The sequence below is a fragment of the Hakea prostrata genome, chromosome 8 (assembly GCF_041222555.1).
Source record: "Hakea prostrata isolate BN-2017 chromosome 8, UWA_Hpros_2, whole genome shotgun sequence".
Lineage (NCBI taxonomy): Eukaryota > Viridiplantae > Streptophyta > Magnoliopsida > Proteales > Proteaceae > Hakea > Hakea prostrata.
Window position 1 is genome coordinate 50213098 of NC_142607.1, and position 24281 is coordinate 50237378.

The following is a 24281-nucleotide window of genomic DNA, read 5'->3' on the forward strand; positions in this document are numbered from 1 at the left end:
AGAATCCTCAATCCAAAGTTATAGGCTTCATTTCTTTTCACAAACCACACAGCATCCTATCATATCCGAGAACAAGACAGTGGTTCTTCTCCATTTTCATTATAACTTGTTATTTCATCTGGGAACAAAGAAACAATTATTGTTTCACAAACCAAAAGCCAAACCCTTACTCTCTACTCATCCAAATTAACAGATGGATTGTAGATTTAAACCTAAAACCAAATTCCACACAAGTGAAAACCGGACAATTCATTAATCTTCCATACTACACAAGTAAGTACTAATCTCATTGATCATTATTTCTTTCACTTACCAATCTTAATATGTGCACGGGCTCGGGCTCAACAACTAGGAGGCGCAGGATGGACGGTGGGGATTGGCATGAATGACAAAGTCAGAATAATAGCTGATGGAACATTGAAGGAAGGAGATGAAATACAGGCTACACTACTAGCAATTTGGAAGGGATTACAAGACACTAAACAGTCACATCTGCGAATCAAAGAAATTTGGTGCAATCAGCCAAGAGTAATCAAATTACCATCCGAACCAAAACAACATGCTTGGCCAATACAATACACTACACTCCTCTTCTGGTGAAAATCCTACTACAGACATATCATTCATCATTTTGTAACTTTAAATCCCCTATCCTAATGCAAACTTTTAATACTAAGGCCACCAGAGCCTTAGAGTCTAACTACTATAATAGTTTAGATAACTCCTACTAGGAGCGTAACTGTAACCTTTTTGTAACCTTTTGACAACTTATTAGTAATGCATTTTCAGTTTTATGATAAAAAAATAATAATAATAAATAAATTCGAGAACAAGATAAATTTTGAACTTTTCCAATAGAAGACTCCTGTGAGCAAGTCCAAAGCTTCAATAATATCCATAACTCTTCTAACAAAATACAAAACATCAAACTCATATTTCCATTTCCAAGTCTTTCTTTAATCGCTCTCAAAGCATCACGGTTGAAGATCCCAAACACGCACAAAACATTTGTTAACGGGAGAGGATAGATTCGTGGTGAAGATCAATTTCAAGAAAGGGGTTGTAGCTGCTCAGGGTTGATATGTATTTAAAACAGATTAGGGTATTTTCACACTAAACGGTCAAAAGACTTGACTGTTAAGAGGGATAACCTACAACATTCGTGTTTGGCTTAGAGGAGGCGCCATGCATTAAAATGCACATAAGGGGCAGTCAAGAATTCAACCCCACTTAAAGGGGGCTCCGTGCAAAAACTCAAAATTAAATGCCTTTCATGGCCCACTCGTGGACAGGGTTTGGACCTTCTCATGACTTGTTAGTTGTCTTCTACATAAAATTGAAATAAGAATGGCAAAGTTGAAGGTGACATGCATAAAGCAACCAGATCCAAAGAAAAAGAAATAGAAGCTATTTCGTCTTATCTCATCAATCCCAAGCCAGGATTGAAAGGGTTGGGTTGGGTTTTCTGGGTAAAAGTTTAACTTAGTTTTTCAAGTGAAGACTCTGGAGCATGGGTAGGTCCAAGGTCCCCTGAACCTCTGCTGCTCTGCACCCTGGTGTAGATAAATGCACACGCAACCAAACAATCATCCTCGCGTCACCGCCCGCGCGCGGCAGACTCAGCCTCGGCTTCTGGCTGGCGATGTGCACTGCACAGTTCGTTGGATGATTGCTGCCAGCAGGGGACTTGGTTGCAGTGGAGCTCAATTTACTATGAAATGAAAAATATTGACACTATTTGGGACCCAATCATAGAGGCTATACTTGGCAAGATAAACATCAGTTTTTCACATTCTCAATCCATCTATCTGGGTCTATTCTCGCGTCGCATCACACACATTTCTTGTCCCCACTGGGACCCCAACTCCACCTTCATTGCCTACTCCTACTTGTCAAGTAGGCAGTAGCTAAACCTGCACTCAATGAATTCCTGTGGGCGATCATCTTGGTTTTGGTAGAGTGGCATTATGAGGAAGAGCTAGAAGAGGATTCTGGGGGAAGATAGCATTGAATCCACTCTCACATTTTCCCATAAACCCATCTCAATAAAAACGTCCTCAATGACCTCATACTCGTGAGAGACTTAAATACATACAGTACAAGACACAGCAGAGAAACCCAACGTTGGGCTAAAAAATCCCACATCTCCCATGTGATTTAAGTGGCCGACTTCAATTCAACCACCTAAGCAATAAAGGTCTGGTGCCGCAATTAGTCGAACATCTTGCGTGCATGCAGTGAAAGTGTGAAACCCAATATTTCTGCCTGAACAAATTTGCTCCGCAAGTTGCAACCGCGAAAATCAACCGCGTCTGATGTTATAGCTAACTTGAAAGTTGAAATTTGGGCTCAAAGCTACCGAATTCTTCAATAGTCTTAGGCACGGTTGGCCGCCATGAATTGCACAGCTAAGTTTCTAGAAGGACCAATTCCTCCAGTCGGGTCATCCGGGTCGTCTATGAGACCCAGATGCGGCCCTCAAGAGTTGTCTCCAGTGACTGGACCGTAGCCTCGTCTTTAATACAACTAAGTACTGCTCTCTCTCCCTCTCTCTCTCTCTCTCTTTCTCTCTGTCTTATGCGGCTTGGCGTTTTATGGGTTACTACTTAGAACCGGCATGAAAAGATATGTGGGGCCCACACTGTATAATGATTTCCCCATTCCAATGAATGCTTTTTCCTCATCGTGGGCCAAAAAAAGTGAAAAGTGAAAAAAATCATTGCCTAACAAGTTTCTTCTTTATCTTCGGTCGTTACCTAACACGTTTACTGTTAATTTGTCGCTGTGGCCCGGCCCAACCTATGACGGCGTGACCTAACAACACCCTTTCTGCCTCAAAATATTTTAATCCAACGACGAATATCAACTGCAGGGTAAGACCTACGGTCACTCACTCACGCCGTCAGAAGGAGAACGAGGAAATGAAAATAGGGATTTTTGTGCTTGCAGTTACGGAAACTAATTTGAAGGTTGTTAAAGATAACGGGAGGGTTTGAAGTGTAGATATACGTTCGTTATTTTACCAGAGCCACCTGATCTTTTTAAATTAACCAAGAACTCCCTGTGCGCGTCGCCAATCAATTTCCCTACCTAAACCCAAAGCTGAAGAGTGAAGATAACGCCGAACGAAAACCCTAACCCTACAAACATCGTGATTATTATAATGGATTCTCATGTCCTATGGCTTTGTAGATTTTCAGTCGCTTTTACGTGTCTTGGATTGCTTTGCCAGATCAAATGTCCAACTTGAAGGTTTCAAGTTGTCGATTACTTCGCCAGATCTGAATTGTTGCAAGTTTGGACAATTGTCCATTCGAAACAAAGCCAGAAAGATGAACTATTATAGTCTCTCTCGGAACCAAAGAAAACAATCAGGTTTCGTGGTGTAGTTGGTTATCACGTCAGTCTAACACACTGAAGGTCTCCGGTTCGAACCCGGGCGAAGCCATAATATTTTTTTATATTCATCCAAAAAACAGGTTATCATTGAATTTCTTCTTCCTTTCATTTACATTTAAACCCTTCGTTTTTATTAAATATTAAATTTTGCAACTTGTGAGTTGTAGGCTTGTGGCACGAAAATGACCGCAAAAAAAAATCCAAAAAATAGAATATCGAGACAGCTCATATGAATTTTTTATTATTTTTTAAAATAAGGGACAGCTCATGTGAATGATATCGGGCACGCACCCCGATCCTTGATTGGGTTGGATCTTCCAGAGCACAGTTGGTACCAGTACCATAAAAGCGAAAGTGATAGTGAAATAGCTGAATCTGGAATCTGAGCCCATGGGCCCATGGTGTCATTCCCCCAACAACCTTCCGAAAATCCAGGCCCACTGCCCACCTTGCACAGTTGCACTATTTACACACCACCCAAAAATCAAAAATAAAAAAACAGTCAAAGCAATCATTCATCTATAGGAAAAAGAAAAACACCTTTTTCTTCCGAGCCAAACAGACCCCATATGATAACTTACGCCAAATGAAAGAGACAGTAAACCGAACAACACTGAAGAGAAGAGAAGAGAAGAAAATGGATAGGAATTGCAGGCAGGCCATTCATCTTTTCTTATTCTTTTCCCTACAAGCTTATAAACACTATTAACAGAAGATATCAGAGAAAACCCATATCTTCTCCTGCTAATCTTACAGAGTCAGAAGATCACATCATTTAAGGCCCTTAACACTCTGATTACAACATCAATAAATACTCTCCTTGTTGCTATATATATATTTATATATAATCTATGGTAATTAAAACACTAATCTTCCACTAAGAAAAAAGAAGATTCAAAGAAAAATTGATCTTTTCTCTCTTCCTCGGTAAATTTGGCACCAGACATTCTCTGGTTCATTACTGTTGTCAACTTTGAAGAAGAAGAAGAAGAAGCAGCAGCAGTAATCACCATCACCTCCACAAAGTGCAAGAAGACAAACCAGAAACAGAGATGGGTCACAACAGAAGTGATTGATTCACATCACATTGCAACTGTTAGTGTTCTCGTCGCTGAAGAAATGGGTGTAGGGGTCCACCGCCGCAGGCGGTGGAGGAGGCCAGTATGTAACAGCCGGCGGTTGTCGTGCATACATCATGGGTTGGAATCGTTCGTTTCCGTTGGCATGTTGCTGGTTCATCATCATGGCCATGTACTGTTGTTGTCGTTGCTGCTGTTGGTATGGATTTCCTGCCATGATTTCTGGACCTGCTCCTTGGAAGTACCCACCACCACCGCCGCCGCCGGCGGCGGCATGCATCGGCGCTGCCGGAAGCCCTTGCACCGCCGGAATGTTACCCATACGACCAATGTTGTCTTGAAACCCTAGGTGGCGCTGCATGTTGTTTATTGCCTGAACATCACCGCCGTCGTTCTTTCCTCCACCCTTCTTGCCACCGCCGGGATTATTTCCTCCACCGCCACCAGCATTGCCATTATTGCCACCCTTTTGGTTATTTCCACCGCCGCCGCCGCCATTTTTACCACCTTGATTTTGATTCCCCCCATTTTTGGGTGCACCACCACCCTGATTTTGATTTCCACCGCCACCCTTCTTTCCTCCACCGCCATTCTTTGCGTCACCACCCTTCCCTTGCACAGGAATCTCAACGCCGCCTCCTTTCTTTCCGTTACCGCCGCCGCCACCACCGCCTTTGCCACCTTGAATTTGAGGAAGGTGACCATTACCCATTGGTTTCATTTTGCTCAAGGGTTCATCAAAATCAGCGAAGTCATCTTCGTCGCCAAACTCATCGTCATCGAAGTCAGATTCATCATCATCAGTATAATCATCGTCCTCGGGCAAGTCGAACTTGACAGATTTCTGGGCTTTGAATTGCGGCAGCTTACTCAGATCTGCGAACCCTTTCATCTGTTGCATCTGCTGTAGTTGCCGTTGAAGCAGCTCTTGTTGTTGTAGCTGCTGTTGCTGTTGACCGCCCTTTGGTTGGTCTTTTCCACCCTTTTGAGATTTGTTCTCTTTCCCGCCCTTGCCATTCCCAATTTGTAAGTTGTTGAACTGGTTTTGGAGTTGGTTCTGGTTTTTGCCCTTTTGAGCACTCCACAGCTCTGCATGTTTCCCAGATTTGTTCAGTTTCCTTATGAGTGCCTGTGGGTCGATATTACCTGAAACTGTCACCTTCCCCTGTTCTGAATCTATCGTAGTTGTATACACTCCTAACCAGAGAGAAAAAATTATCATAAGAAAGCACCTAAATAGAAAATAATATTGTGAAATCAATTAAGAAAATAAGTGGGTTTCTAAGAAAAGCAGAAAAAAAAGGTCTTCGAATCAGGAAATACCATCGATTTTCTGCAACAGTTTCTTCACCTTCTGCTTACATCCATCACAGTGAATGTTCACCTTGAGAACACAAGTCTGCAGAAACCAACATCAAGCGTTTATTAAGAAACAGAAAGAGATGCGTTGTTGAGCACAAAAGAAACGTAAAAATGAGGTATCTGGGTCTGAGTACAGAACAAGTAAAACCCCATTCAAGAAAAATGGAAACCAGAAGAGATGGAATGTTACCTGGATCTTCATAAACTCTTCTTTACTCATCTCTTCCACTCAAACAGAAGAACCAGATATAAAGCAATAACGTTAAGAAAATTTGGAAAGAAAAGGAAGAAAGTGAGGCTCAAATAACAGATGTAGCTGATGAACTGCTGGAAACCCACAAGAGCTCCTCCTTTGCAAGCCTTTATTGTAGGTTCATTCAACCAACCATAAATTCTAACATAAATGATTTCCCTTTCTCAGCAGAAGGGAGAAGTATCAACCAGGTTCTGATACAAAAGAGAGAGAGAGCGAGAGAGTTCAGATGAGCTTGGCAGGCATTGAATCTCTCTTTATCACCATCACCTCTACCTCAAGCGGTTTGTTCTGTGGGAACAACAGAGAGAAAGGGTGGAAACTGGAAGAGAGTAGAGAGGGCTCTCTACTTTAGCTTCTATTCTCCTTATTCTCTTTATTTATGGATACTTGTGACTACATTTTTTTTTAATTTTCCAAGGAAACCCTTAACACACTCTGTTTAGGTTACCAAATATACTTTAATTAAACTTTCCCTTTTTTTTGTAGATATATTGTAAAACTTTTTTTTTTCTTTTTCCCCCCTCTTCTTGGGTTAAAGATATTTTTGATAAACTTAACATGCTAACAATTGAGAAATTAATACAACATTGAATTTACGGGTTGGAATATTCTATTCACGATAATAGAAAATTGTGTTTTTCTCACATATTTAAGAGAGACATTTTCCTCTTACCTAAATTGAAATTTCTCTACCACACTTCTATAATAATATTAAGAGGGGGATAAGATGAATAAGAGGTAGAATCCTAAGTAGAATTCGCTCTTAATGTGGTGAAAATGTATGAGAAAATCACATATTTCTCTACTTTTTTTTTTGTTGGTAAAGGCATATTTCTCTACTTAGACATAAAAAATTGACTCTTTTGATATATCTTGTTAGTCGTGAAAAGTGAATTCTCTTTCTAAATAATTGATGAAAAAATGCTAAAAACACACACAATTTCACTGCCCTCTATAAGTAGAAAATTAGGGTTCTAAATTGATATCAATAAAGATTAGTAATATTTGACAAATTAGGAAAAAAGAAGTAAGTTCAATGAGATAAGAACAAACCAAAACAATAAATTCAAGTTAGGGCACCATCTCTCTTCTCTCATCAGTTTGGAGTTTGGACCACGCTTTTACAAAGCCCATTATAGTCATCCTTCTCAAAAGCCTAACCCATGAAGAAAATCTTGTCCTTTTACCTTCTTTTTTTAACTTTGAAGTGTACTTTTGCCTGCTAAAGAAATGTAATTGTGACAAAGAATCACCACAATCCCAGAAAAGATTTTTTCTTCTTATTTTTTTTTTTTCATATGATTTAAAGATTTTATTGACCCTAGAGTACATATTTATCTTTTCTTATGAAATAGTTAATTTCATTGATAACGTTTCACTGGGGGATGAAAAATATTAACTTCACTAAGTCTTCAGGATTAAAGAGGAAAGATCTTTTATGATGAATTATTTTGTGAATGTGATATATAAGTTCAATCAAATTCTCGATTTCTTTGTGTACAAAAACCATCAAAGGTTTTAAATTAGAACTTTCTGTACAATGCTTGAAAATATAAAAAGTAAATCACATAACTAATAAGAAAGATGATGGAATCTCACCTACAAGCTGTGTAGGTACACTGGAATGAGTTATTCTTATCCTATTGAAAATGATGGAAGATCTTTTTGGTGAATAATTGATGTTTACCTTGCTTATAGCTCACATTATTATATTTCCAGAACATTTCTGTTTGTGTTAAAGTTTTAGGTGGAGAGAATCGATCTACAATTGTGTTGTTAACCAAGATCAATTTCACACCATTCATGAGATGTGGGGATCACCTATGAGGTAGAAGGACCACATCACAAGATAATGCAAGTTCAAACACTTGTGACAAAATGGTATCAAAGAGGATTTGAACTCATAAGTGAAGACTCTGTAAACTATTTGTAGATAAAAAATTTCATATTCCTTGCATCTTTTTGGTCTGATTAGGTAGAAGGTCACAATTGCAGTATGGGTTATTTGCTTTCTTTGATTTGATTGGTGTTGATCAAATTCACAGTTTGTTAATGATTCAAAACTTGTCAAGACTGTTCTGGCAAAACATAACAACACCAAAGCCAAATTGTAGTTCATCAAAACTGAATAGAACAAGGTTGAAGGGAACCAACTCTAGGCAGAAAAGAAGATGGTTTTCTTTAATATTATTTTAATATCCTTAATTATTGAGCCAAGTAATATAATACATGAATATTAATTACAGATTAGTGAAAGATAGGGAACATGGCCACTGGTTATAGTATCTAATTAATTAGAACCAAGGAAGCAACATTAAGGCCAAAAACACATAATTAATCTTCTTTCACCAACTATGTTAATTCTTCATTTCCATCCTTGATTTGGGGGGAAGTAGGGTTTTCAATGTATAATTTAAATAAGTTTGGATTAGTATTGTAGGCAAGACAAAGTTTGTGCATTTCCATTCCTCACTTTGAAATTATAAAAATGAGGAAAGCTTTTTTAAATAGACAATAATGGAACCCTAGAATTTCAATTAAGTGAAAAAGAGGTTTAGGGCTAGAACCCTTCATCCAACGCATGGCACTACATAGGTTTCTGCACTCGCATTAGTTTAAAAGGTTGAATGCCGAATGATTCGAACAAATAGACCATATTTTACTAGAAGAGAGAGTATCAATGTAGATCCTAGAACTTATTATATGACAAAACAAAAGGAGTAGAAAACTTTTCCTCTACTCTTCACCATCCTTTTCTTAAACCTTCAACTACCAATCTCCATTTGAGCTCCAAAAAGGATCCAAAAGAACCAAAGCCACCAAACTTCTCTCTCTCAAAGCCAACAATGGAGAAAAGTCCAGCTTCAACTCATAAAGCATGTGGAGGTAGAGTAAGATCTAATATTGGCTGTGCATGGGACTATAGTGTAATAGATTATGAGACTGAGAGCTATGTAAGGTGAAGGACAAACGAGCTCAGCAGAGGAAGGATCCAACTGCTCCAATTCTGGAGCAGAGCTATATTTTACTATAGAGGTGGAATCTGTTCTTGGTAAAGAAAGATCTCAATGGCATCACAACGATTTCAAATGGGTTTTTTTTTGTGTGGCTAAAAGTGAATGCTCGTCTGTATGGTGGCCAGCTCCTCTTATTAGCTTAATCTAATATAATTGTGCTCCATTACATCCACTTCTCTACCACCATTCTAACCCAAACTCAAGATTTTGGCGTTTATACCAAAATTTCAGGCAGCAGAGATATGTTTCTTCCCTGCAGGACTACATGTACAGACCATCACCAATAATGAAAGCTAATAATGTTCACTCAGACATTTTGTCATACACGTGAAATACAACCGAGAAGAATCAAAAACAGAGCAGGATCCAGGAAGCCCGTAATGGCGAACACCACCCAAAAAAACTAATTACAATATGCAATCCCAATTTCCAAATAGTTCCCACCTGGCTGTCATGATATCTCCTTCAAGTTCTTATCCTTATTCCCATGGCTGTATCTTCCTCGAACCCCACCACATACAAACACATAATGAGCCTCAGCTAAGCATACATACATCTACATAAAAAGCTGTATTCGGAAGTTTGCTCTATGAAGTCCGGCAGATCAGATGGGTTTACTCTGAAGTTCAAACCCAGATGGATCTTCTCAAAAGTAGTGAAACACAGTTCAAAACAATCGATATTGCCACCTTTAAATGCCCTCCACACCCATACCTCAACACAAAACCTGCAATCCTGCAACACAGATCCACCCATGTTCCACCTGGACAAAGTTCCTTTCTAGCAACGCTTTTGAACACATTCAAAACGTTTTTCGGATACAGGAGAATAATTGGGTTTGAAAGCCTAAATTGACTGTAATCATGTTAAAACTGATAATGTGAGCTGTAGTCCAATGTTTGGTGCAATCCAATCATCTATGAAGTCTCCAGCAGTTCAGCCAAAAGGTTAACAGTGCTCCATTTCTTCAACTTCACACCACTGAAGAACGTATGCTTTTCCCGTTCAGAAATTCCAACCATGGTGGCAATTCTAAATTCACCGCCATTGCTTTAAAGCTAACTTCAAGAGCAAACATTCCCTCTCTTTTTTTCTCTCCTTCTCTTTCTCTTAAGAACAAGATCCCACCCCACAACCCTTCCCAAAAAGAAAGAAAATAATAACTGTAGACATAAGAGCCCTATAACTGGCTGCTTTAGTCTTCTTTTTCTTGCTTTTTTGATTCAATATACTTTTCCCCAGAGAAGAAAAAGGAAAGTGCAGAATAGAAGAAATCAGGATGGCCTTAATAAATTAGCAACACCACAAACTTTCTCCTAGCTTTTGAAACAAAGAGCTACACGAGCTGCTGCACTCAAATGTGCTGAGGCCAAGACCAACAGATTGTAAATCTACCACAGAGATCCTTTAAAAGGAGGAAGGCAATGTAGAAAAGGTACACCAGCCACACATGTTGCTGTACTTTCTGAGTGACGAGTACAATTATATCAGCAATCCAAAAGCAAGCATATATAATCATCATAATCGAGGACAAGATGAGATCCTAATGAAGTGGAATAATAAGATCAATTAGTGTAGAAAAGATACCCCAGCCATACATGTTGCTCTATTTTTGAGTAATATGTACAATTATACTTACAACCACAAGTGATCAACATAATAGAATAATCTGATTAAATTTGACGACAAGATGGTATCCTAATCATTTGGAAAAATATGATCAATCTGAGAAGAATTAAATAGTATAAAGATGAATAAAAGATTTACAGAGTTCAAAGAACAGGGATACAAAAACGCTATGCAGCACAAGATGAAATATTCAGAAGCAGGTCTCCAATTGATCACCTTATTGAACTTCAAATCTTTAAGAGCTCCTCTATGGCCTGACGACATATTGGACACCTATTAGATTGATGCTTCAATTCGTTTGCACAATCTGCACACATACACTGAGCATGGAACACCACAATTCAAGGTTAGAACGAGGAAGATCATGACAGTTAAAATTAGCCCCAACCTAATGCTAAGAATTAAGTGTTTTCCTCCCAGCTTCCATTTCTTGCACTGCCCACCTAGGAAGGGTGTCCTAAGTTAACCTGAACTTTTAATGCAAGGCAGCTCAACTGGGGTCGTATTTTGTGGACAAGCAACTGTAGGCTCTGCTGCTCACGTATAATTTCAGCTCAAGATGAAGTATTCAAGCAGTAAAGCAGATGCAACTATGTAGAGTAGTGGTCAAAGTACCACTAGGTATGCATGGACATTCATAGGGAAGCACATCAATATATGGGACCGATAACAGTGGGTGGCATAGTATCACCTTCCTGAGTGGGTAGCATTAAAAACCTTTAAAATTTCCTATTCTCTCCCACCAACACCATGATCCTACAACCACACCACCCCCACCCCCACCCCTTACCCAACGGCGAGGGGGTTGGGGATGATAACCTCAGTTACTTCTATGACGTAAGAATATGATACCAAAAAAAAAAACTGACACCACTGAGTTTTTTAAAAACTTAAAAATCCATAGTGGAAATTATTATTATTTTGAAAAAAGGACAAGAAATCTGAAGCTTTAACCATATTTACACATACAGGTTGCTTTCTTCTTTTATCTTTTCCAGTTTCTATTTCAGGGTTCAAGACAACACTGTTAATGATTTAATCTTCCTATAATATCTCTTCTAACCAAAGATCAAGGACCTCAATATCTGAAAATGACCAACTGTCGTATCTCAGATCTTTAAAATTGATGCTCAATTGGAAAAAAGATCAGCAAACTAGATGCATTTGGGAAAACCCAATCATCTAATCTATTGACTCTTCTGCCAACATCAAGCAAATGACATCAACTGTCCAGAAGACACAGGAGAATGACTGATGCATGTGGCTCACATCCCTATGTCAATGAGCCACATGCACCAGGAAACAAGTGTTTTCAATCCTGTAAATGATAAAACAGATTCATTCTTGAAGGCTCTTACCAAATGTCGACAAGGTAAAACAGCTGTATCTTTTGGCTCTGTCATGCAAATGACACACTCCTTCCCTTCATCATTGTCACCAATCCCTGCTTCAACTGTGTCACCACTTCCAAAAAGCTCACGAAGCTCATAGCGAATCTGATCAACCCACAATATCTGCTTGACAACTCTCACTTTGAATGGATCTCCATTATTCTTCTCTATGATAGCTTGAGTAATCTGTGCATTACCAAGCTTATTGTCTGCAGGCTGAGTTTGTAGGCATGCTTTAGCTAAGACGACAAGTGGAAAAACATCTTCACCTGTTGATGGTTTAGATAACTCATCAAGCTCAAAGAAGCCTAGGTCAATGCCAGTCCCTGGAAATTGACAGAATTTCTGCCCCAATCCTTTCTGAAAGGGCATTGTTACTGGCGTACAAGCCTCAGGGTATACTGTACTGAAGCCGCTGTCTGCCCCTTCTTTTGCAAAGTAGAAGATGGTGATACTGCCATCAAGAAGGGGGGAAAAAAAGTTTAATCAGAATGTAAGTACCAGCATGAGTATGAGAGAAAGAAGAGACTTCAATCCTGATTTGCATAAGAAATTTTGATAATAAACCACAGTTTTGTGCTGTAATAAAGGCCACTCAAGTCACATCTGGATTTCTAGCTTATGAAGAACTTTATTGCCTTTCTGAGCATGCTGTTTTGAGCTCCAAACGTCAAACAACGTTACAGCAAGCCAGCTTTTGGGCAGCTTGATTCGTCAAGGATGCGAACCAGGATGTAATGAGAATATTAAAATACACATGACTAGATGCCATCTAGGCCTTTATTTGTCAAGCAGATCAAGGCAAAATTCTCAGAACTTGTTCACCAACATCTCATTCAAAGGAGTTCTAGATACATCATGGGTGACCCTAATTCTTTAGTTGCATAGTACCAAGAACATAATAATCGACAATCTAACCTTGATTAAAAATGAAATGGGATTTGTGATATCCATATTCCCATGGCACATGGGTTTGGAAAGAGGATTGGGTATGGTACATGCATAAAAAAACCACACACTTAAAATATGGGGTTATAGTTCAAGGATAAGGAATAGGGTTGATCTTCTAAAATGTGTGAAAAGGAAAAACCGGAAGGATAAGGTATAGGGTTGATCTTCTTTTTCTTCTTCTTTCTTTCATCTATGCCCAAAATTCCAAATTTTTAGTGCATTTGGTGATATCCCATTCCCATATCGATGGCATATCATGTCAACACTGATACCACAAGCATGGAATGAGATCTATCTCAGTTTTTTGAGATCTTGAGACAAGATCTCTAGCAAGACTCTCGAATTACAATAACTCAACCGAGATCTCCGTCCACCCACTACTTTAAAATCCCACATTTTGAGCGAGACAATTCAAGATCCCCAACTCGCCAATAGCTTCTCAAGTTCATTTTTGCCTCCTCTCAACAGCTTCCCTAAGCCACAACAGCTATTCATAAGCCATACCCAACACTTCTGTTATGAACTTATGATTGATAGTGATCTTATGATAGTTGTAGCATTGTATTCTCGAGACACAAGAATGGGGTGTTCTATTGTACTCATATGGATGGAGTTCCGTTGCTAATTAAGTTATGATATGTATCTTATCACTTGTTTTTCATTTATGTCATAATGGTTTTATATTGGGATATTACTATGTCTTTGATTTTATACCTTGCACTTTTCAAAATTACTAATCCAACCTTTAACTTTGCCTACAATTACTATTGCCCCCCTCCGTTAGTTCCGTGTTCGGTGTGGCCTTTATTTTTCTCAAAACCCCAAATACCCTTTACTATCTCTCTTTTTACCCTTTGTCGTTCTGTCCCTTTCGGGAAAGTCTTATCTTTTTTCTAAACCCAAATAAGAAGATGTTGTCTATAGAACCGGGGGGATCCTCCTCTTGCTTCCCTGTTGTTTCTTGGTTTGGGTGGGCCTTGGTTTGGTTTGCTCTTTCTTTTTTTGTTTGTGGGTGGCCTCTTTGGTTTTGCCCTTTCTTTTCTTGTTTAGTGGGCGGCCATCGTTTGTTTGCCCTTTCTTTTCTTGGTTTAGGTATTGCATTTTCGGTTTTCTGGGTAGTCTCTTTTGTTTTTTTTTTGGGCTTAGCATTCTTTCCTTCGGCTCTTCCCGTTTGGGGGGCCGTTTCGGCGGGTTTTTTGTTTCCTCGTTTTCCCTTTATATTTCATATTTTATAACCTTGCATCTTCATTCCTGCAGCATTTCGGTTTCAAACTTAAGGTCAAGTTAAAACTCATACTTAGGGTTGTTTTCTCACAAATCTAAGGCCACTAGTGTGTTCAAAAGGCTAAAACATACAAAATACCAACTTTAAGCCCAACTTGACCCGTAAAATCCCTTGAGATGAGCCCTCAAGTTCACTCAAGTTGACTGGGAAAAAATACCAGATCTCAAGTGAGATCTCGCTTTTTCTCAAGAGTGAGATTGCCCTCGAGAGTGAGATCTAGTACCATGGCTGGAGGGGTTACATCAACATGCAGTATCCAGGTCAACAGAGTATAGGAAAGTGAGTATGGAAGCATAAGGAAACTATTAACTAATAGAGGCTCTAGTCAAGTGATCATGCAGGTCTTTCAATAAAGCTAATCCAAAACCACCAACGTCATAAATTATGGTCAATAACCTATCGGGAATTGAAAAGGACAATGATTTCACTGTTACAACTACTCCCAAGTGATAGCTAAGGCCGAGGGTGCATCTCTTTTATGAAGTTTCAGGTGCACTGAAATCATTTTCAAAAATAGCTACTGTGAAAATGAAATATTTCTTTCCATTCAACTGACATCATTACAATATAGAGAAACAAAAATTCCATCCACCCATAACCATGGATTTTTTCTTTCTTTTTTTTTTTTCTTCTTTTTTCTGTTGTTTACCATAAATGAACAAGGACAAGGACAAAGGAATTCTCAAAATCCACTAGTAAAATGCAAAACCTTGAAACCCCATACATATATAGTCCACGTGAATCCGTGGTTCATAATTTCTCCACCAGCAAAGTTATGTTAATCATCTATTTAGAAAGCAAACCATTACCCTGACAAAAGATAAAATGTTGATGTTGCCCAACTGCAACAGAATAATAATTGAACTAACAAACCACCACAAGGATTCAAGTACTAAACGTCACCCAGCACAATTGATGAGGTTTCAACCCCTACCCAGGCCACTTGGGTTAAACTCAACCATATGGAACCCAGCTAACCCAAAAAAAAAATTTCCCAGGAAAAAGATGGGATGGGTCCAATTTGCCAAGTTGCAAGGTCACCTCAAGATGTGAATCCCCACAAAACCATGTCATTCAAAGCATATACAATATGCATGAAGGGAATAAGCATCAATTAACTTATTTGAAAGACAAAACAAAACAATAACAGTTCTAATTGTTTCCAGTCCAAACTTAAAGTAAATGCAATTAGATTTAAAATCTACAGACTCACACAGCCAACCCAACCTGGGGTTTAGTCTACCCAGAAATCTTTAGACGTAAAACCCAGTCCTGCTTAGAATAAAAGTCAGTTGGCTGGATCGAATGGGACTCCTAAAATTCTACGCCAAGGCCAACTATGTGCTTAGCCTCAACTTTTCCATGTCTGAAGTGTCATAGACAACAACCATGTAGTGTGTTTTAACGGCATAGAAGAAACGTAAGATCAGCAAGGACTCATCCCTTGCACCTCAACCCACCCCCAAACCCACAAAATTTCTCCCACTGAAGTATTGAGTTGATATGCAATAAGAGAAAGTTCAACAGGTAAAATCCCTATCAGGATTAAATTAAAAAACTCAGTCAATTATGCTTACTAACATCCCCAGATCTTTAATTCCTTTGGCAGCTACTGGTTGAAAGAAAAGTGGAAGTGAAAGGATGTGAGATTAATTTAATAAGAAGATGGAACATTCTGTGATGATTGTGGTGTTACCAACCTGAAGGCTTATCAAATATGGCAATTAAATTTTTTTTTCTCTGTATTATTCATTTCCCTATTCAAACCCAAGAAGTTTGATAGAATATGGAGTAATATAGTTGCTATAATTGATAGGTGTTATATTTGACCTGAATTCTTAAAGGGTACTAGCACTATAGTAGAAAGCACAACAGCGCATGAACCACAGCCTAGAAGCACTCAAAAAACAGCACAGAACTTGGAGAAAATATCAAACTATATTCTGCAGAAACCAGAATTTTAAAAAATGCAAAAAAAGGTAGTGTACTTGAAGACGATCCAAGTTCTAGAGTCTTCAATAATGGTAGTAGATATAGGGAGATCAGATTACATGAACACTTGATCTAAACACATGTTATGTGCAGCAACAAGTGGCTGCGCACCAAGAAAGAAACAAAAACAAAACTCTCTCAGAAAATCTCTATTTGAATTTTAAAGAACACTAATTTGATTAAAAGAACTCTAATACCATGTTAGAAATCAGCCTCTAAGAATCAAATCAGATGCAAGATAGAAGAAGAAGTAGCATCAACAGGTAGAAACTGCACCCTGTGATCTGAATGGATTTCCTAGAATCACAGGCCCTTTATTTATATGCTTTTAGTCTCCAACTACAAACTTGTGGGACAAGCAATCCTGTCCTCTGAAAAAGGAATATGAAAAATATTTTGACCAAAATAAAAAGGACAAAAAATAGAAAGTAAGAAAAAGGAAACTCTAGCTTGCAGCCATCCCCTTGCGCCATCCCATTCTTGCGCAAATTTCAACAGTAAGGTCACCTGAATTATCCTTACATTATGTAAAATCAGCAACTTGCAACAGATGGATCAATCAAGCATGCAAAGTTTTTGATCCTCTAGATGCTCAGCAATCAGAACATAAATAAGACAATACATTGATAGAAATTAAGCCATGGGGGTAGGTGATACGACCTCGGTTCCACACCACCTGAAAAACCGGCTTACCATCCGGCAAGTCGGACCAATGATACGACCTCGGTTCCACACCACTTGAAAAACCGGCTTACCAAGTGGGGGTTTGCCAAGGTATATCAGCCCACATCAGTGCTTGTAAGGCACCAATGTGGGACTAACCGTAACAATAGGCCTTGGTGCCATGGTCAGTGGACCACATTTGTAGCCTGAGGTCAAGCTATCTCTTTCTCCTCCTTCTACTGCAGCTAGAGGCGATGCCCATCTCTGGATTTTCCTACCCAAATCAATTTGCAAGAAGGGAAAGCTCCTATAACCTTAAAAGAAGAGTTTTCTGCGAATTGGGTGGTTGATAAACTGTAGAAAAATGCGGTGCAGTGTCAGATGGGACTTGGGTTTGAATATTTTTGGGAGACTTCATGGCAGGCATTGAGCTTTCACCAAATGCAGTTGTCATCCTCCATGGGGAAGACTTCACCTCAGTTGAGAACGTCAAACAGTGTAATGTGTATAGAACGCTAACCCAATTTTGATTTACTTGAAAGAAAGATTTGAAATTAGAGGGAAGAAAATGTTCCATTACCTTCCTGCAAGGTCTCTTGGATTAAAAATTTGATAAATTATCCACTGACAGAACTGGAATTCGATTGACAACCTTATGTTGAACCTAATTGTGATCTCTACGATATTTATGATTTTGTGTTAACTTAAATGAAGTTTTATTTATCATAAAAAAAAAATAGAAATCTTGAATGGGGAAATCATAACGAAAAGTAATATTCCAATGGATCCAAGCCTCAATCTTACTGCATGAGTTAAGATTGTTTATTTTTAACTTTTCTCAGGTAGAACTACCTGAGGTAAGCTTAAGAAGATAAATTATGTTCTACAGATCCCATACGTGTGAAAATAAATGGTGGCAATTTAGGACTTGGTTGATAACCCAAAGTGCGAGAAACACCAGTAACAGTTTTGAGTATCTTTGGAAGCAGGAACAATTTTGAAGGCATTTAATAAAACTTGCTTCTGGAAGCAGAACCAGTATCAACAAGTGTGTTATTGCAGCAACGGAGATAGAGAAAATGAAGAACACGGTTCCCTTTCGCAAAGACAGGGACTAAGGTTTCACCTGAGAAACAGAAGATGAAGAATCAAACGATCCCGATCGTTAGGGTTGAAGAAGCAACGAATAAAAGAAATCTACCACAGTATGAGGTAAGATTGTTTATTTTTTATTTTTCAGGTAGAAGTAGAACTACCTGAGGTAAGATTTTTATGTTCTACACTTCTACTGATCCCTTACGCGTAATAAAGATGGTAGCAATTTAGGACCTGTTTGATAAACCAAAGTGTGAGAAACACCTGTGACAATTTTTGTGTCTTTGGAAGCAGAAACAATTTTATAAGAGTTTGATAAAACTTGCTTCTCAAAGCAGCAATAGTATCAATAGGTATTTTAGCGTAGTAACCAGAGATCGAGAAAATGACGAACATGGACTTCTTTCACAAAGACAGGGACTAGGGCTTCACTGGAGATTGAGAAGATAAAGAAGAACTTTGGTCACCGAAGATAGAGAGGATGAAGAATCAAATGATTCCGATCATTAGGGTTGAAGAAGCAACTAATGAAAGAGTTTTCTATCATAGAATGAGAGGGTTTAGCAAGATTCTTATGTTTGAGATGCTGAATCCTATGAATACCTATTTTTAAAGCTATTTCACCAATCCAGCATGCCCAAACTTTTGCTTCAAGAAACAGACGCAAAAACAAATCTTGAATGGGGAAATCATAATGAAAAGTAAAGTTTCAAATTTCAGTGAATCCAAACCTCAATCTTACTGCATGAGGTAAGATTGTCTATTTTTAATTTTTTTTAGGTAGAACTACCTGAGGTAAGATCAAGAAGATAAATTATGTTCTACTGATCGATCCTATACGCATAATTGAAAATGCTGGCAATTTAATAATTCTTGTCACCTCTCCTTATTCACCAAAATAATACAAAAACTCCACGTCAAGATGACTTAAAGTCCTTTAGAAAGACCACCTTTTCTTCCCCCTATGGGTATTTGGAATTTCGGGATATTTAATGCTGGGTTGAGGACAAGATTTAATGTATCGACATCAAGTATCATATCAATCAGGTGATTTTAAGAGACATATCATCTCATATGAGTATTTTATTATACTAACCAATGCATTTTAGTGCAATCCAATAGAAAAATGTATCACATCGATTGTATACAATATGGATACATACCGACTAGTATCGTATCTATTGTATGATACTTAAACCTTGACTGAGGGGATTAAGTGGTTGGGCAGATTGCAAAAGGTTGTATCCCATCTTCCCAAGATAAATACTGAACAAAAGTAGAAGAGCATCCAGCTTCGAGGTGATTGTAAGGTAGTCCAAATTCAAAGACTAGATTATTTTATTGCAAAACAAAGAAATTTTTACTTGTGGGGCTGAGTTTTCTTTGGTTTTAGGTTTTCTTTTCAAAATTCCAAAATTCAGTGTTGTTTCCTGCTATATTCTACTCAAGCAAGTAAAGCAACCCTTCAATGCTCTTTCTTGCTTTAAATTTTAATTGCTGTTGGCTCAAATATCTAATTGGGAAAAAAAATGAAGCTGTCACCAATTAAGAATGAAAGTTAAACTCTCTGTCACGCAGGAAAATAAATGATAATTCTCAGTTCTTGAATGATAGTATGATCAGTTTGCTATTGACCGGAAGGGAAAAAGGGGGGGGGGGGAAGGAATGATGATTATGATCTTCCTCTAATGCTTTTAAGTGTGTTTTTGTTGAACACAATGTAATGAACTAGAGTGAATGGAATTGCAGTGAGGGTAGCCCCCAAACTTGAGACATGATCACTGCCCAGGACTTAAATTTTGGAAGAAACAAGGAGAACAGGGACAAAGTTTCAAGTCTTTCGGCCTTCATCTGTTGTAATCTATGGTTGGCTTGCAATGACCTTGCATTTGGAAGAAGACAATGGTCCGCAATAGAAGTTACAGACAAGGCTGAGAGGGATTTTATAGAATTTACTTCAGCCATGGACAAGGAAAAAGAGGACAGAACCACAAACATAAGCCCAGGCTCCACTCCATCTTGGGCTCATATACCTTGGACCCCTCCCCCACCTCAAGTTTTTAAACTGAATATAGATGCAAGTGTGAAAGGAAAGGTAGGAGGTCTAGGATTTATCATTAGAGGACACAGTGGAGTTGTTCCAGCAGTCTCAAAACCAATCTCTGCCTCTTCTATCCTCTTGGCGGAAGCTTTAAGCTCTGAGACAGGGCCACCTTCAAGCAGTAGCAGAGGCTATCATGGACCTTCAAGCTGAGTTGGACAGTCTTTAACTCACTAAGCTTCTAAGAGAACCCCATCCCCCTGTTCCTGTTGCTGTCCTCCCATACTACAGGACATACAGCACCTCATTTCTTGCTTTATTTCTTGTAGTATATCTTATATTCCAAGGGAGATTAACACAATAGCTGACTCCCTGGCTCGTAAAGCCCTGTCCTGTGCCTCCAGGACAGAATGGCACCTTTCCCCTCGGTTGTCTACATTATGTAATTCAGAACCTTGCCAATAGGCTCCTTTCAATGAAGTATTGGTTACCAAAGGCTTGGGGGGGGGGGGGGAAGAAAAAGAAAGAAAAACTCTGTTGTGCACAGCAGTGCACTACCAAAAGGGGTGGAATATGTTGCATAGAAGGCAGAGATTAGAAGGCTGATTTTAAGTTTAAAAAAAAAACTAGTTGTGTAACCTGTTTGATTTATTTTATATAGCACCCATTTCCAAAAACTCCCCAACTCCCACAACATCCCTCTCACTCCTTCTCCAAAATTATAGGCTTGTAGCTATTGTTTCCAGAGTAGGTTATTTTAATGGATGTTTGGTCTTGTTCCTGACCTGCTGTAGACCGCATATGGCTGCCAGCTGATTTTTCAATTTTGATGGGATCATTCTAATCCTTCCCTAGTTACTTCTAGAGTTGTGGGGTTGACATACTCTACTGTCCTCCCATCTTTAGTGATAGTTTGATATAGTGTAGCTGAGATTGGTGTTGAGTGTTCTGTGTGCTTGTAGTTGAGACCTGCTTGGGGGTTAGGTCACCTGACTTATCCGCAAATGACAATCAATTGAGCATGCAAAGTTTCTGTTTCTCTGAGATGTTCAGTGATCAGAGCATATATAAGATAATATATTGATAGAGATTAAGCCATAGGAGCAGACCATGGCACAATGGTCGAGTGGACCACAGTTGTAGGCTGGGGTCAAGGTATTGAAATAGCCCGCCAACAAAAATTGTTGAGGTAAGGCTGAGTAGGAAAATTGCCTCCCCGAACTCGGCTTGTGCAGAAGACTTCAGCCATGGATTCTCCCTTTTATCAATAGGAAATTAAGAAACTCCAAACATTGCCTACTCCCAGAACAAGGATCTCTGACTCTCTGGCTCGCTAAACAGATATATCTGCTCCTAGCTGGTTTTGAGTTAGAACCTAACCAAAATAATGAAAACCCAAAGAACAACAAAAATCTATCTAATATTTCAGATCAGGTAGTGAGATTATATCGAAGATTCAATAAAGCTTTGCGGCTAACATCCAGATCTGCCCAAAGATTACTTCACTTGCCTCGCCACAAACTCAAGTAACACTTTCCACTTTGAGGTAACCAACTGGGGTAAAAGTTTTTCTCTTGCCACAGCTCTTTTTATGTCTTGGTTTTGGGATGGCTGTGCACTGAGGTTATGATAATAAATGTTCTAAAACTAAAACATATGTCAACCCCTACGTTTAGCACCTTCACTGGCCATCAAGTGTACCATGTAGCAACAAATTTCCAATTCATTACTTTGTTTAACTACAAAATCCATTAAGCTCCTCTCTTCCCCCAACCAACCGAAACAACATTAATTCATTCAAAGTTGGTAATTTATGTTTACAAGGGAAAGATTTCCAAGCTTCATGTTCAAAATCATCATTGAAGTACAGTTCTATATGAAACTTACCAAATCAACAATCTTCTGAGCTTAAACCTCACAAAGTTTTTACTTGCAGGGCAAATTCGAAGGATGTTCAACACCCATAATTCTATTCCATCCACATAACCAAATTAAATAAAATTCAGGTCAAAACACAAAACAATTAGGCAAATACTCAATTTCTCATACCTGCCATCCACCATAGCATCGAAAGTAAAGGAAACCAAGTGACAGTCCGGGTTCATCTCATCCACTTCAAGCTTTATTGTATCCTTACGCACATTGATATCGTTCTTCACCTTTTTACTATTCACACTGTCAGCAAAAGGAGGCACAGGTTGGGAAGTAGTACTCATAGGGATCGACACATCAACATGGTTAGCATTATAAGAAGGATAATCATTAAACCCGCCTGTATACTGATTGTAAGACGAATAAGAAAGTGGGTGAGGTACAGAATAAGAATTCTGAGGCGGAAATAAAGGTGAAGGATGATAAGGATTCAAGGCAACGAAAGGGTTCGACGGCGGCGGAGGAGGTCGTGAAGGAGGAGCAGACAGGTAAGAAGCATCTTGCGAAATATACAAGAGTCGAGAAGGAGGAGGACAGGGAGAGGAGTTGTTGTTCCTTCTCCTTCTTCTTCTTCTACTGCTAAAGGACACACCCATCTCTGGATTTTCCCAACCAATTCAGTTTGGGAGAAAGGAAAGCCCCTTAACCTTAACACAAGAGCTTTTGATGAACAGCAGAAGAATATGCAGTAAGGTGGGTCTTGAGTTTGACGATTTTTGGGAGTATTCATGGCGGGCGTTGAGCTTTCACCAACTGCATTTGTCATCCTCCATGGGGAAGGAAGACTTCACCTCAGTTGAGAATGTCAAACAGCGTAACGTGTATAAAACGCTACCTCACTCTTGATTTACACGAAAGAAAGCTTTGATATTAGAGGGAGAAAAAGCTTGCCATTCGGTTCGTTTGGTACGAACGAACGAATCCACGGTTATAGTTTAAGCCAGAAAAGTGAACTGGCACTACTCCTCAGCCCTCAATCCTCAATTAAAATCTGAATTTTTGCACACCTGCGAAATTTCATGGTCAGATTTGAATCTTGAGCTGCTTGGAGCTGTGCCTGTCACAACTCACAAATACGTTCGTTGTTGGCTTTTAATTGAGAGTTTTATTACGTTTCTATAGAATATCTGATGTAAACTATCCCTTATCCAAAAAAAATGTAAACCATGAAAGATTTTTTGGCTCTAAGAGCCTTAAGGTAATTTCTTTTTACTTTCCCTAACTTTTCAACAAAGTCCAATAAATATGTGAGTTTTAAAATGATTTAGGTAGACAAGTTTTCTTGAACTGTCATTTTTGCACCCAAAGCAATCAAACAATCTATTATTTTGGGATTTAAGGGAAAAGTAAGAAATCTACACTTTTTCAAGAATTTTCCCATTACACTTTTGTTCGAACAAACATATGCAGTCATATTGAAAAACAAAGTGAAGTTGCAGCTTTAAACCTTTCAAGTGAATCCGCTTCAGAATCATGTTTTTAAAAACTCATGATTCTGTAAAATTAAGTTCGGTAGGATCATTCATAAAAATAAAAGAAAAATGTTTGAATCTCCTGATTTTACCAAGTGAATCTGTCTGAAAAACTGGTTGGTTACCCTAATTCTGGAGTAGATTCAAACATGAATCACTTGAAGAAAAAAACTGTTTAATTACTTTGATTTTGTGGGTGGATTCAACTTGAATCACTTGAAAAATTATTTGATTATCCTGTAGTGAGTTCAAGCTGATTAGTAGATTACACTTTCTTACATCTTATATATATATATATATACTAGTAAATTCCCACGAGCATATGTAAGTGTGACTATGGGAGAGACCAGGATTCATCATTGGTATTTTTGGTGTATAGTGTGGAGGCTATTTGGGTCCCGTTGGGGGTCCCACATCTGAATTATTTTATCATATTCAAACATGGGCTCACACATAAAAAATTATATATATATATATATATATAGATGTATTCCGTTCACAACATAGAATCAAATTAAATAAATAACAAAGAGAGCAAGAAAATAACAAATTGAAAAACAAAAAAAAACAAACAAACAAACAAACATAATTGTGGAGAAGATTTAGGATGAACTCCTAACGATGAATTTCCCAAGTTTTCTTTAAGTGGCGAACATTAATGAATTAGTTTCTAATTGGAATTTAATTGCTTATTCCTTAATATAGGTTTTTAATTAT

General features: G+C 38.5%; 2 protein-coding genes and 1 non-coding gene across 3 annotated transcripts; 1 reads left to right on the forward strand and 2 right to left on the reverse strand.

Annotated features, from left to right (window-relative positions):
* Positions 1-3374: 3374 nt before the first annotated feature.
* Positions 3375-3448, forward strand: TRNAV-AAC (transfer RNA valine (anticodon AAC)). The gene has a single exon. It is a non-coding gene; the product is annotated as a tRNA-Val (tRNA).
* A 442-nt stretch (positions 3449-3890) lies between these two features.
* LOC149008434 (uncharacterized) lies at positions 3891-6460 on the reverse strand. The gene is made up of 3 exons (XM_089166859.1): positions 6031-6460; positions 5802-5877; positions 3891-5675 (listed from the first exon to the last, which is right to left on the reverse strand). The coding sequence occupies exons 1-3, from the start codon at positions 6058-6060 to the stop codon at positions 4477-4479; spliced, it is 1305 nt and encodes a 434-aa protein (XP_089022985.1). The 5' UTR covers positions 6061-6460; the 3' UTR covers positions 3891-4476.
* A 3818-nt stretch (positions 6461-10278) lies between these two features.
* LOC149008435 (putative E3 ubiquitin-protein ligase LUL4) lies at positions 10279-23059 on the reverse strand. Its single transcript, XM_089165279.1, has 3 exons — positions 22210-23059; positions 12101-12587; positions 10279-11062 (listed from the first exon to the last, which is right to left on the reverse strand). The coding sequence occupies exons 1-3, from the start codon at positions 22686-22688 to the stop codon at positions 10970-10972; spliced, it is 1059 nt and encodes a 352-aa protein (XP_089021405.1). The 5' UTR covers positions 22689-23059; the 3' UTR covers positions 10279-10969.
* Between the last annotated feature and the right edge of the window lie 1222 nt (positions 23060-24281).